Source organism: Thermobia domestica, chromosome 10 (assembly GCF_964235325.1).
Source record: "Thermobia domestica chromosome 10, izTheDome1.hap1.1, whole genome shotgun sequence".
NCBI classification, from domain to species: Eukaryota; Metazoa; Arthropoda; class Insecta; order Zygentoma; family Lepismatidae; genus Thermobia; species Thermobia domestica.
In genome coordinates, this window is record NC_137463.1 from 134,163,122 (window position 1) to 134,177,541 (window position 14,420).

General features: G+C 35.8%; 1 protein-coding gene across 6 annotated transcripts in view; it reads right to left on the reverse strand.

Annotated features, from left to right (window-relative positions):
• Positions 1–14,420, reverse strand: part of LOC145662721 (inverted formin-2-like) — a 435,970-nt gene that overhangs the window by 97,508 nt on the left and 324,042 nt on the right. For 2 of the 6 annotated variants that reach the window (XM_081728581.1, XM_081728582.1), the window contains exon 1: positions 4,528–5,003. The exons of 2 other annotated variants lie outside the window; for them this stretch is intronic. In XM_081728581.1, coding sequence (XP_081584707.1) covers positions 4,528–4,664 — 137 coding nt within the window. In that variant the 5' untranslated portion in view covers positions 4,665–5,003. Of the gene's footprint in view, positions 1–4,527; positions 5,004–5,023; positions 5,465–14,420 lie in introns of those variants that run through there. 2 more of the 6 variants (XM_081728583.1, XM_081728584.1) reach the window with 2 other exon arrangements.

Consider the following 14,420-nt stretch of genomic DNA (forward strand, 5'->3'; position numbering starts at 1 on the left):
CAGGCGAAATTTGTGATCGAAAAGCATTTTTTTAAATTTTATTTTTTCCTTACCTACAACCAAGTGTTCTGCATTTGTCAAGGTACTATTTTGATCTAAAAATATCATTAACAAACGATGTTGAGTATTTCAAACAGTTAAATGTGTTCGGAAGTCTCGTTTTTTTCTTTTTTTTTTCCCTATGACTTTCCCTCTTATCACTTCGGATGTGTTGTTGCGAAAGCTAGAATTTTAAGGGACTTACAACAATTCAGGTGCGCATGAGTATTTCAAACAGTGAACTGTGTTCGGAAGTCTCTTTTTATTTCTATGACTTCCCCTCCTATCACTTCGGATGTGTTGTTGCCAAACATAAAATTTTAAGGGACAACAATTCAGGTGCACAATTATATTTTGGAAAAGTGTACAATACCTAGTGATGTGAGGTGATGTGATCCGTTCTAAAAAAAATATCAGTAATTAAGTAACAATTCCTCAGCAATCATAAAATTGGTTGAATTCATGTACAGAAATGTAAAAAAGTGAAAGATCGTTTAAAGAATCTGAAAATTTTCATGGCTCAGACAATTTTCAGTACTATGTAGGAACAAATTAACAACTTTTCATGAATCGAAACATTTTCTGTCTTATATGGAAAAATTGAAGAATTTTTCATGAGTCGGAAAATTTTCATCATTTTGAAGCAAAAAGTAAAACAACTTCTTGTGAACCGGAAAGATTTATTGCTCTGTAGAAACAAGTGAAAGGGATTTTCATAGATCGGAAAATTTTCATCACGATGTAGAAACAAGTGGAAAACACTTTTCATAATCCGAACAATTTTGGATATTATGTATAGTGATGTTAGGTGGAAAATTTTCCACTATATTTAACTGGACATTCAACTATAAAATTGAATTTCTGTAGAGGAAAGTTAGTAGCTACAAATTATAATTTTCCAATTAGCTTTCGAGAACCGGAAAATTTTCTAATATTTCAAGTTGGGAAGTAAAATTTTACACAGTGTTTCTCTCTCTCTTTCTCTGCGAGTTCCTTCGTTGCCATGCGGTTAGCATACGCGCCTTTGGCGTGGAAGGCCTGGCTTCGATTCCCAGCGGGAGCTCATGTAGTTTGGATTACACGTTAATCAGTTGGTCCCATCTTATATAATCTCGCTGCTGAAAGGGACGTTAAACTCAAAATCAACTCAATTCAACTTCTCTCTCTCTCTCTCTGTGTATGCAAAGTGCAGAGAACATACATTGAGTTCGTAGAGTACATATAAATTGCAATTTATTAAAAGTCATGAATATTTTCCAATTCATAAAAACATACTACACTTATTCCTACATTGTTCTTTAGCCGTAAAATTTATTGGTAATAACTATTGTCTTAAAAAGTTTCATGAAGTGAAAATACAACGATTCTTCATTTCAAGTATGTTTCAAAAGACAAAAACTTCTTCAAAACTCAGAATCCACCTTTGATCTTACAATATTGTATTTCGTCAGTTTAATACGCATAAGACGGTTTTCTCATAGCTTTACTACTTTCATAGATTTACACACTGCAACATTTATAAATAAGTAGATATAATATAAAGTGGCTACTGTAAATTTTTGACTATCCAAAACTCGAGTTTAAGTAACTCACGAAAGCAAATACTGACCATTTTCTGGAAATAAACATAAAAAGCAGCACTATTAGCACTGCGTTCTAAAAGCAACAAATAACTTCATTTTAATTTACAAAATAGAAAACCTATTTTCTTATATATATATATATATATATATATATATATATATATATATATATATATATATATATATGTGTGTGTGTGTGTGTGTGTGTACTTCTATCGAATCGTTATTATTTCTAATACATTTTTGTACATAACAATGGTAGTTTTATAATAGAAATATCTGCTCTAAGATGTTGATTATACAAAATTCCAATATTGAAATTATGATTTACGAGTGTTAATCACAATAAAAATCACTTTTTTCTTATTTTCTGTTACAAAAATAATCTTCGTAAGGAACTTTTATTTATTACATGTGAAAAAGTAGGGGAATTTATCTGTTTCTGAAATTGATAAATTCACAAAGGTTTATTTTCAATTTCTTGTTACATTTTAAATATTGGAATGGGATATTTGTTCTCTACGAACTCAATGTATGTTCCCTGCACTTTATATACATACATACATACACACACACACATATATATATATATATATATATATATATATATATATATATATATATATATATATATATATATATATATATATATATATATATATATATATATATAGAGAGAGAGAGAGAGAGAGAGAGAGAGAGAGAGAGAGAGAGAGAGAGAAACACTGTATATTTTTTCTTCCCAACTTGAAATATTAGAAAATGTTCTGGTTTCCCAAAGCTAATTGGAAAATGATAATTTGTTGCTGTCTAACTTTCCTCTACAGGAATTGAATTTTATAGCTGAATGTGCTGTTAATTATAGTGGAAAATTTCCACCTAACATCACTATACATAATATCCAAAGTTGTCCGGGTTATGAAAAGTGTTTTCCACTTGTTTCTACATCGTGATGAAAATTTTCCGATCTATGAAAATTCCTTTCACTTGTTTCTACAGAGCAATAAAACTTTCCGATTCACAAAAAGTTGTTTTACTTTTTGCTTCAAAATGATTAAAATTTTCTGACTCATAAAAAGTTCAATTTTTCCATACAAGACAGAAAATATTTCGATTCATGAAAAATTGTAGAACTTGTTCCTACATAGTACTGAAAATTATCTTAGTCATGAAAAAATTCAGATTCTTTAAACGATCTTTCACTTTTTAACATTTCTATGCATGATTTCAATCAATTTTATGAATACTGAGGAACTGTTACTTGATCATTGATATTTGTTAATAACTGAAAATTTTCCGGAAAAATGTAGAAAATTTTCCACCTTACATAACGGCTAAAGAACGATGTAGGAATAAGTGGAGTATGTTTTTATGAATCGAAAAATTTTCCGGAAAATTTTCATCACTGACAATACCATAGGCGCCGACTTTGGGGGACAGGACACATTTTGGCCCCCAATATTTAAAGGTGGGATCCTCGCCCCTCCAATATAATCCAGTCGAGGAAGAATTAACAAAGAGAAGCAAGAATTTTTGTCATATGCTTCGTCGTGTCTTTAAATATTAGGAGCAACCGTTTTATACAATAGAAAACGCTGTTTTCAAAACTGTGTTTAATAGAGCACTGACGCTTCAACCAACACTCTGGCAGCACTGATATAACAAGTGAAGATCAATATGGTGCGTAAAGTTGCAGTGAAGTTTCCAAATTTTGAACTTGAATTTGTTTTATTGGCTTTAGGCAAACTTGACTTAGGTCGTGAATTTCGCAGCGGAGAGGATGAAGCGGAGTAGCGGGCCGAGAACTGGGTGGAGGGAGAGAAGAGGGGCTTCATCAAACAGTTGATAGAAAAGGGCTGAATATGATGATGTTCTTTGTTGCTGCCCCCAATATTTACTTCAAGTCGGCACCTATGTACAGTACAATAGAAATATTCCAGATGTGAGCTACATAATAAGATAAAGTTTAATGAAAATAAAATGTCCCGCGGACCACAATAATGATCATTGTACCGTTTATAGCAACTGTATTTCAATCCATTCCGGAGAAGTTGAAAAATATAAGTAGACTGACTAAAACTGACTAATCGCTAAACTGACTAAAATAACGTAGTTGTGGGAAATAATTTTAAGAAATGTTACTTTTGTCTACTAACTACAGGAATAATTTTTGATAGTTGTAATTATAAGTTCACACAATTATACAAGTTTAAGGAGTTTAGCAAACTTTAATAATGTTCATCATATCTCCGGAATGGTTTGATATCAAGTTGCTGGAAACGGCATTATGAACTTTAAGTTTACTGTAACCCATATACGTGATTCCATATGATACTTATTTACGGACTTAAAACATTTTTTTGAAGGAAGTAAAATTTTCAGCCATTTGTAGTTTATTTCTACTTGTTAGAAATACATGATATCACGGCCACCGTATTCGCCACTACGGTAATTTCAATAACACGTCAGTCTCACTTGCGTTATTATTGTTGTAAGTACCTCCAAAAATTTGGATGTTTAGTACTTTACTTCATCATCCTTAGTTTGTAACACTGAACAATAAACGTAATATTGTAAGCTTTCGTATACTATGCAGATTTAAAATGTGCATTAACCTGACGTAGTATTATTTAGAAAATACCTCTTGGTTGGGTCAGCACACTGTTAATTTACTGTGGAATATATTAAACAATGTCCTCTTGTCCATATTTACATATTACAATGGTTCACCTTGGATATAGGTCATGCGATTATTATTTTGGCACAAATTATGTTCTAATCACAGATTTGGTTTCTGCGGCAATGAACGTTTGCTTTTAAGGCACAGAGTTAAAAAGTACATTTATTGAATACTGTAACTGAACAATTACTCTATATTACACAAGGGGCGATTAAGTTTACTTACTCAGTTATTTTGTTACGAATCCGGAAGAAAAGTTTCAACTTCTTTATGAATGTTCTCACTGGCAAAAATGTTAACATACTTTTATAAAATACACTGCATTTGCCACTGAAAATACATATTCGAGTTTTAGTCTTCATAGGTCCTATGTATAACAAATCACGGCATTCCCAACTCGTATTGCATCCAGCTATTGTCGCGTGCAGTTTATCCCTTTCCACTATGAAGTGGGCGCACGAATTCCAGTATGGGTCTTGAAAAACTTTCAAGCAGACTACATAGGTATCTCAACTTTAATTTCTTGTGGTAAATCAAACGTTCAATAACTGAACAAACAATTCACAGTGAGTAACACACGCACGAACTATTCCGCCAATGAAGGAAATATTTAATTTGCAAATGCACTTATCATTATGTTGTAACGAACTGTATCCGATCGCAGTGTGGTTTATAGGGACCCATTACTCAAAACCGACGAAAAAAACTAGTACACACTTACCTTGTAAGTCGTTCCTTCATGTCGTCACAAGAAACACTTGCAAAGTTCACAAGAGGCACAGTTCACGCCATATCACTAGCACCATCTGTTAAATACAACACAGTCTGTCAACAGCCCTTCCAAAAATGATCATTTCCCAATGGTCACAACATGATATTGTCTTTAAGTCTCCTCTCGACAAGGATGTTGGAACACATGTTATGTTAAGTCTGCTGCAAAGCCTTCTCCACTGAGTTTAGTCAGCAATATCCATCTAAGAGTATGCTTACGTATCTTCCCTATCTGATTACGATAAAAATTCTGACACAAAAGGATGAAGATAGTGTGTACTTTTGTCTTACATATGCTGTTATGCCTGTTTCACTGATAACAAAACAAACACTTCCCTGAGGCAAATAATGTATAATTTGTTTGCAGAGCTTCGTAGGAGTTGATGTTTTAACATAGTAAACTAACGTATCTACTCTACATTTACAGCGGGGAAAAGGAACGGTATAATAATAATAATAATAATAATAATAATAATAATAATAATAATAATCCAATAGATTTTTTTTGTTCTTATAATAATCAGAATAATACGTTAGGAATTTATCATTATCATTTGGTAATATCAGTGAAGTAATGAATCATTTAAGATTTCAATTTTTGTTCAGCAATAAGTCATTCTTATTTGAGAAGGTAAAAGAGAGAGAAAAACAAAAAGTGTCCTTTTAAAAAACTTAAGAATGTGGTTCCGATTGTTTGGAAGGCGTACTACATATGCCTCTGCATATACGAATGGTCAGTCAAAAGGAAAACGGAAAAGGAAACGAAATTGTCTTGCCTCCATATTGGAGACCAATGATAAATGCAGATGAATACTAGGCCTATATAAAATTACGAAATTAAAGTGAAGAAAAAAAAAAAGAGGAGAAAATTGATGGACATGATCTCTACAAGCTCGCATGGCCAGAAATCCAACCAGGTGTTTTCAACATTTAAGCCACTCTGCCCTTCATATATAGTACGCGCAAATTGGGCGAACATAAGCAGTGAATGTAGCACTGCGGTGAAATTGAGTTATTAGGTGGATTGGATTGTGATCGAACCACAGAAGAGTATGCAGGTATTTTAATTTCGGAACACTACCTGCATATGGTAGGGGAAGCTTATTTGTATGTGCAATTGCATTATGTTGTATGGGAATGGTCACTCTTTGGTCGGAGACGGGTTATAGGACTTTTGATATTTTGGCTTCAAAATTAATGTTATTCGATTCCACACGTCTTACTTAGTTTACACACCAAATTTCAACTTGCGCAAATGAAGTTGAAATTTAGTATGTAGACTAAGTAAGACGTGTCGAATCGAATAACATCAATTTTGGAGTCAAAATATCAAGAGTCCTATAACCCCCTATAATTTTGGCAAAATTTTGACCCCACATAACTTTGGATCCCTTCAATTCCGCAAGTTGAAATTTAGTATGTAGACTAAGTAATACGTGTAGCATCGAATAATATTAATTTTGGAGTCAAAATATCAGAAGTCCTATAACCAGTCTCCGACCCAATCTTCTTTTCCAATGTTCGCACGAGCCGAACATATACGGAAGGATAGGGCTAACCCTAAGCCTTTTGATATTCATTAGTATTTACACACAGATCAATTCAAGTCTTAAATTTCTTATTTCCTTTCGCAGTTACAAAATTTCATTCACTGTTATAGGCTATTCACATCAACCAACACAACAACCGTCTGACGGCTGCAAGGTATCAAATTTTAACAGATTTCTATAAACATTCGTTGGAGTTTAGCCGTTGACTGCATTGTATCAGAGTTGCCAGGCAATCTCTTTCCGAATCATCATGTTTACAATAACTTAAAGGTCATTTTGGGGCTGCGGTTGGTCAGTGCTAAAGCGCTCAACTCTGGCGCGTGGAGTTGCTGGTTTCATTGTAGCTCCCGCCAAGTAGGTTTGTGGTGTTTCTTCTGGTTCTCTCGTTTCCTCCCACTTTTGTCACTGTACCATTATCATCCACTTCATTATCATCGTTTTGATTAGCCTCACTGCATAATCGAGAGACGTTAAACTTAAAAATGTCATTTTAATAGGACACAATGATAAGGAATCAAAATTTACACTATAAATAGGTTTGTTACAATCAATATTAGGATACATTTCAAGTGTTACGTAAACATCAAATTTATCAACTTCATAATCACATAGACGACACTTTTTAATCTAGGTCATTTTTAGCACTGGCGGTTCCAAAGAGCGGTACAATTGTACGGCAGTACCCTCTATTTTTTCTTGGACGCCGGGACATGAAAGTAGAACATAGGCGGAAATGTTAATATGTGCAGAAATATTAATATTTCGGATTGCATTGATGGATTCAGATTGTACGGCCGTTACAGATCTTTCCTTCCTTTCTTTTTTCTTTCTTTCTTTCTTTTTTTTTTTTTTTTTTTTTTGTAATTTTTTGGCATGCACAAATATTTCAGTGCAAACAGAGGAAAATTAAAGAAAACTTACGATATCGGCGCCACAAAAGAAACGTAGATCTTGTCTGTTTAAAGTGTAAGATGGGTGGTGATATTTTAGAAAAGGCACAGAAATCAATGATTTAGGGACAATACTCGTTCGTAAGTTGACTGTCGTCTTTCAACGCATACTGAAAGAAAATACTGTATGTAACAACTCGTATCATATACAAGTGTTACCGTAGAAGTCAATTTTTCTTTTTTCTTTTTTTTTCTTTTTTTCTTTTTCTTTTTCTTTCTTTTTTTTTTACGAAATGGAAACGAACCAAGATAATTCTGAAATACGCTCATGGAAAGATAATACATAGAGATGCCACTGTTGTGTATGTTTCTGGGCTTTACACATAATTGTATTTGTAACGATTTGTAATGCTGTAATTCGATGCAAAGCACGTATGAAACGAACAATTCGTTGTACTAATCTTTCTGGTGCTATATCATGATGGCGATATGTATGTTCATTCAACTCTCTATACATAGGCGTAACTTAGGGGGCAAGGGGGGCGATATCCCCCCAAATTTCTGAAGTTTATTAGGATAGTCATCCAGTGTTATCTGTGAACTGAGTTGAAGCGAATACGACACTGTTTTGCTTAATTTTGTTTTTGTTTCACTGTATTAAGGCCTTTAGGCGATTAACCAGGCCAAGAGAAGGGAGGGGCAAGAAAGTGAAAAGACAGCGACCCTGGCCTGACAAAAGGTACCAGGTAAAACCTCAGTCACTTAGTCAGGAACAGAGTTCATGGCTATGCTCCACCTTTAAAATGCTGCTCGTTAGGCATACCCACTGCCCAGGGCTTCAAGTGGCTTTAGTTAACAGCCGCCTCGCCAGAATGTTTATCCACAGTTATTTGCCAGAAAATGAAAATGATAATGAAAGAAAATAATAAGAAAATGTTAATGAAAGTGAATATCCTTGATCCATGTTCCTGGTTCCTGATTTGGTTTGATAAATCATATGAATAGTCGTTTCATAGACGGAACCAAAATATTAATTAAAACTTAATGCACAAAGTTTGCAAAATGATAAGTGTTGCACACGAACTGAATTCCGACAGTAGGCTGATTTGCAGGAATGTAGTACCGGCGCGTTCCGGCTCACTTTAAGCCCTGACACTGCCTCTCTACTACTAGCTGGGTAATTGTCACTCATTTTCGATACATGTGATCTGAATTTAGACATTACATGTTCCTTTACGACGGCAATAATAATTTATAAACTGTAATGTCAAATTCAGGATTTCATTATTTTTCTGTTACATCAAAAATGCTTCTAATTTGAATACAGATAGGACTTAATTTGAACATTCTTTTTTTTTAGGGGGGGGATCACAGAGCCAATGTAAAATTGTAATTGAACTATATCTAAAAATCATTTGCTCATGTTCAGAGATGTTTATATACCTTCTCCCTTACTGATTCCGACTGTTTCTTAGGCAATCGACAGTTATTTAAATAATTGTCTTATCTATGCTGATATTACAAAATGTTCGACTGTAAACTGCCTTTAACTTTGAAAAAAGTTCTAGAATAACAACGGGAATGCAACTCTGATTTTAACCACATCTGGTAATGTATTGTAATAAATGTTTTGCTACATCCATCTTAATAAAGGTCAGCGTGCTGGAGAAAGAGGATGCGGTGTACGTTGATGGTCAAAAGAAATACAGGTCGGTCTGTTGTCTGGGATACAGGGTGAGTTTTATAAGGATAAGCAGAGACATACAGAACTCGGCTATTTGTCGGAAATCTTGTGGTCCTAAATACAAAATAAATTTTATTACTTTCCCTGTAAAGAGGCCTTGCCACTTTACAAAAAATTGTAGTTGTCATAAAAAAAAATAATCTTGAAACCCAACCTTTTCTATTTACTGTGTACATATTACAACTTCTTGAAAGCACGAAAGGTTTTCCACCTATGCAGCACTGCACTCTAGTGAACAAACGGTGAACCTCCTCATTAAAAACGTCTATTTTACCGCACTCACCATCCCTGTCCAAAAGAATCCGTTGTTTCGGAAGCGGCGAAACTGGTTTTTCCTTTATGTCAGCGGGAGAGTGATAGCAGGTAGCGAGCAAGACATCCCAGAAAGTTGCATACTGCTCAACTCCTTGCAAGATGGAAAAATATTTTATGACCCTTTCAAGACTGTGTGTACTGGTGAAATATGGTAGGGTTTCAAGATTTTTTTTTTTTTTTTTTATGACAGCTACAAGTTCTTTTAACGTGGCAACCCCCTTTTAGTCACAAAAATAGCAACATCTGGTATTGTTGTAAAGTGGAAAGGGAGAACTGTACGGTTAAAACATTGTTACTAATAGCCTCCCTGGCAACCAAACCAAAAATAATACACTTGACTTATTCTGAAGTTGTGTTTGCAGTGAGCAATTCGTTTGATTTTTTTTTTCTGTATATATAGCCTTCAGCTGCATTAACAGTTCAACTCCAGTTTCCATATCATTACATTTTGTCGGTAAGTGAAATATTAATCTATTAAATCAAAGTTATAAATGTGATATTTACTGGCTAATATTTGAATTTTCTAATATTGTGATTTCCTTGTATTATTGATAAGCAGTATTTCTTGCAGAGGGTGAGCCGGAGCTTCCCCCCCACATACACACATACTCAAGTGCAAAATACCATTGCGACAAATTTTCAGAGAACTCAGGACATCAAGAAACATATGTTTAACTATAATACCCCTCTTTACTTTTAAAATATCCTTTTTGGAGATTTTTTCTGAAAGAAACACTATTAATGAGCTGGAGTAGACGAATACGTGGATATTGTGCTGATAGGTTGTTCCAGGTAATTTCTTAACAACATTTAAGGCTCGGATCAATATGAGGGATTGGGCAAAGATCAGAGAAAGATTGGCTAAGCGGGGCTTAAAATGGACTGGAACGCACCAGTTCTGCGTTCCAGTAAGTCAGTGTGATGTCCGAATTCAGTTCCTGTGCTGTATTTGTTTCGCTCCAAATTTATAGTCTTTTCAGTTCATTATTGTCATATTTTAAACAGATTAATATACTATTAAAGCACGATATTAGAACTAATCTAAAACTTTTCGTTCTGCATCATTGTATTCCGCCAAATAATTCTAGGGAAAGGCGTTCCGGCTATTGACTAACACAAGGGAAAGGTTTAATTTTAGGTCTCAGCTGCAAAAACTGACGTAAAGTTAGGCTGGATATCTGCCTGGCTTGTATTTATATCATTCCCACACTCCAACTACACAATGGTGATTCAAAATCAGAGGGTTTCTCGAAATTACGGTACTAAATATTTGGTTAAAACATTAGAAGCAAATACATGGTTGGTTTCAAAACTGACAATTTCAGGTCGAAGATTACCTGCCCAAGTACACGTGCACAAGTGAGCAATGTATATTATACTATATACTTCTAATTACAGCTTGTGAATCTTACAGTCAATAAATAAAACTTGTTATCTCTTAATAATGAAAGAAAAGAAGAACGCGTTCATGCCATGTAGCTGCCACCGCAAATTCAAACTTTATAATCGATTTTTATACCAAACGCAATAATTTGAAATATGTTGCTGCTCCCAATCTAAAGTAGAAATTATAATCTACGCCTGGTTGAATTCACAACTTTCTGTGATCAGTTGTTAATGTATAATGCTCTTTCTTAAATTTGCATAGGGAGAGTGCATATACAACTCAGAGAAGCATGGAGAGATGTATGCTCGCAATAATCCGGAGAGATACGAAAAGAAATACATGGATCAGGAAGATGACAAGAGTGACCGATATCATCGCGGAAATAAAAGGACTCAAGTAGCAGGGAGCTGGCCATATTGCAAGAAGAACTGACGATAGGTGGACAAAAGCAGTCCTTGACTGGATCCTAAGGGAACGAAAACGACCCAGAAAACGTTGTAATACAATATGGTGTGACGAAATTAGGAAGCAGTGTGGATTAACGTGGAAACGAACTGCCGAAAATAGATACGTGTGAAAGAGAATTGGAGAGACCTTCATCCAGCAGTGGTTCGACAAAGCTTGAGAATTATACACACTGCGTGTGTGTACGAATGTTTTGCCCCCCCCCCCAATCATATGGGACAAGTTACGCTTATGTCTCTATATGTAATGTTTACATGCATTCTTCATATCCAACATTTGATTTGATCTCAATCTCTACTCGTTTCAAAATTAACATGTCATTTCTAGACATTTTCTACGTTCTACCTTCGCACTTTGCCCTAATTTATCTGCAACCCTGTATACAATCTGCTACTAAACACCCTCCTTTTCTCTGTTTCTTTTGGTGCTGAATCCAGTGCTAGCAATCATTTTCACCAATTGAATTCACAAAATCGGAATGGTCCCTTGTAAGTAGTTTCCACTAATGAATTCTGGGCCAGAGTCTATAAGCCAGAACTGAAACGCCAGTAATCAAAATTACGTCATCCAGGATGGCCACGCAGACAGAAATTTCGTCACAATCCATCGGGCTATTCAGGAGAAACTCCTTGAACATCTATGTGATGTATTCATCCTTCAACGCGACAACTCATACGGCTACGTGTACGCTGAATCATCTCGTGCGATTGAGATGGGTAGTACTCGAGCATCCGCAATATCCACCAGACTGATCACTTTGCGATTTCGACCTCATATCAAAAGTGAACGAACCATTACTTGGAACATACTTTCAAATACTTTTATAGGAGTAAGCCGTGAAATCAGAAGATTTACTCATGGTGAGGCACTAATATTCGAAGCGTTCCATATCATCTGCTGTCTGTGGTGGATTCTTTGGGAGACTACTTCGAAGGACTATTGATACCATTGGTATGAATTTCTGGGCTTTACGCATAATTATAATTGTACTTATGATGGTTTGTAATGTTGTAATTCGAGTAAAACACAATAAACCCATTAGTAAGACGTGGCGGATAGTTGGAGGACCTCAAACGACCAAATGGTGGAAGGACGGCTGCTGTTGCTTGCGGGTCTCCAACGAAATTACACTTGTATCACCAGTGATCCGCCGCTTTAAGTCCGCAACTACCCCGCCAATGCTCTCTGTCTCTCTCTCTCTGAATAATATATATATAAAATTAAATAACTAAATAAATACATGTATATATTTAGAAAAAAACTTAACACTGGAGGGTTCGAACCACCGAGCCATGATCAGTCACACTCTGCCTTTCCCGCTCGGCTTCTTTTCACGCCATGTCTCTGTAACGCATGTAGTATATTTGTGTATATAACAATTGAAAATTTTCTATCTAATATAAAAAATAAAGAGTTCGTTTTTGTGTGTGTGTGTCTGTCTGTTTGTCTGTGTGCCGCCTGGGGAGCATAAATTTGGGTCATGGGTATATTGGTCCAGGCTCCAGACCAAGACGAAGCGTTTTCTTCAAATTTCGAACCAGGGGTCTCAGGGGGGGGGGGCGTTTACCGGAACCGGCCTGGGAACCAGACAAGTTGACCGAGAGTTATCAAATTTTGGTCACGGATAACTTGGTCCAGGCCCCAGACCAAGGCGAAGCGTTTTTCTCGAAATTCGAACCAGGGGGGTCTAAGGATGGCGTTTATCTGGACATGTAAAATTAGTAGAAAATGACCGATATTAGTGTCGAATTCATAGTTTTCGCAGTCGCTGAGATCAATGGTGAAACTCTGATCGCATTAACTTGCAAATTTACCCTATTCCACTATGGGCCGCGGGGCCACCGGGGAGGGGGATACCGAGACATGTAAAAGTAATCCAAAATGACCGATATTAGTGTCAAATCCATAGTTTTCGCGGTTGCTGTGATCAATGGTGACACTTCCATTAGCGATGACTTGCAAATTCAGCTACCATTGTATGTGAGCGAGGGTCAGTGAGGGAGGGGGATACCGAGACACAAAAATAACCCAAAATGACCGATATTAGTGTCAAATCCATACTTTTCGCGCTTGCTGAAATGAATAGTGATACTCCCACAAGGCGTTGACTTTCAAATGCAGCCCCCAAGCGAAGAATAGGTATATTCAGCTAGTTATAAATAAGTTACTTCTCGGATTTAACCATTTATTTGGCACTGTTGCTTTCAAGCAACATCGCATACTATTGCATTATCCGCACGAATTATAACTTCAGTGTGATCATTTAATCGGCATTATTGCTTTCATACAATATTCATATACATGATTTGTGGTTACTTGCTCTCTAGGAAAATATTTCAACGAAACTGCTGCTAATTACTGAGAGTATTCTTATGATATTTTACCATAATAGGGCAATGCTGCTTAGTAGCTACACATAAGACCTATTTTATGCTAATGTTGCTTTGAAAGTATTTTGTAACCAAAGTACAAAAATACTTTTAAAATTACGAAATTATGATCAGGAAGACATGGTTCAACCATAAAAGCAAACAAAATATTTTAATGGTAATGCTATCAGTGCTTGCCAATTAAAGGATTAAAATCTATGGAACTACGGTTGTAGATTATGTATTGATGTCTTTACCAAAACCCATTTAAACACTTTTCCTTATCACTTCAACTATATATATACACACAGATGGTGATCAGAAAAATGGAAACACCTGTAGTTGGCAACACGTCAGATGTATGGGTTGGCAGTGGTGTCGTGGCGCCCGCAGCGCCGGACCGCTGGTGGTGGTGTGTTAGGTCGGTCTCCATACTACGTAAGGTGCAGTGGAACAGCAGTGTCCAGTGGCTGCAGCAGACGGAGGTAGTGTAAAATGGGAGACCGCTCAGATTTTCAAAGAGGGCAAATTGTTGGTGCGCGGTTATGTGGAGTGAGTGTGACGGCAGTGGTTACTGTATTAGGTGTGTCGCGTGGGACAGTGTCGAAGGTTTTGACGACCTACACA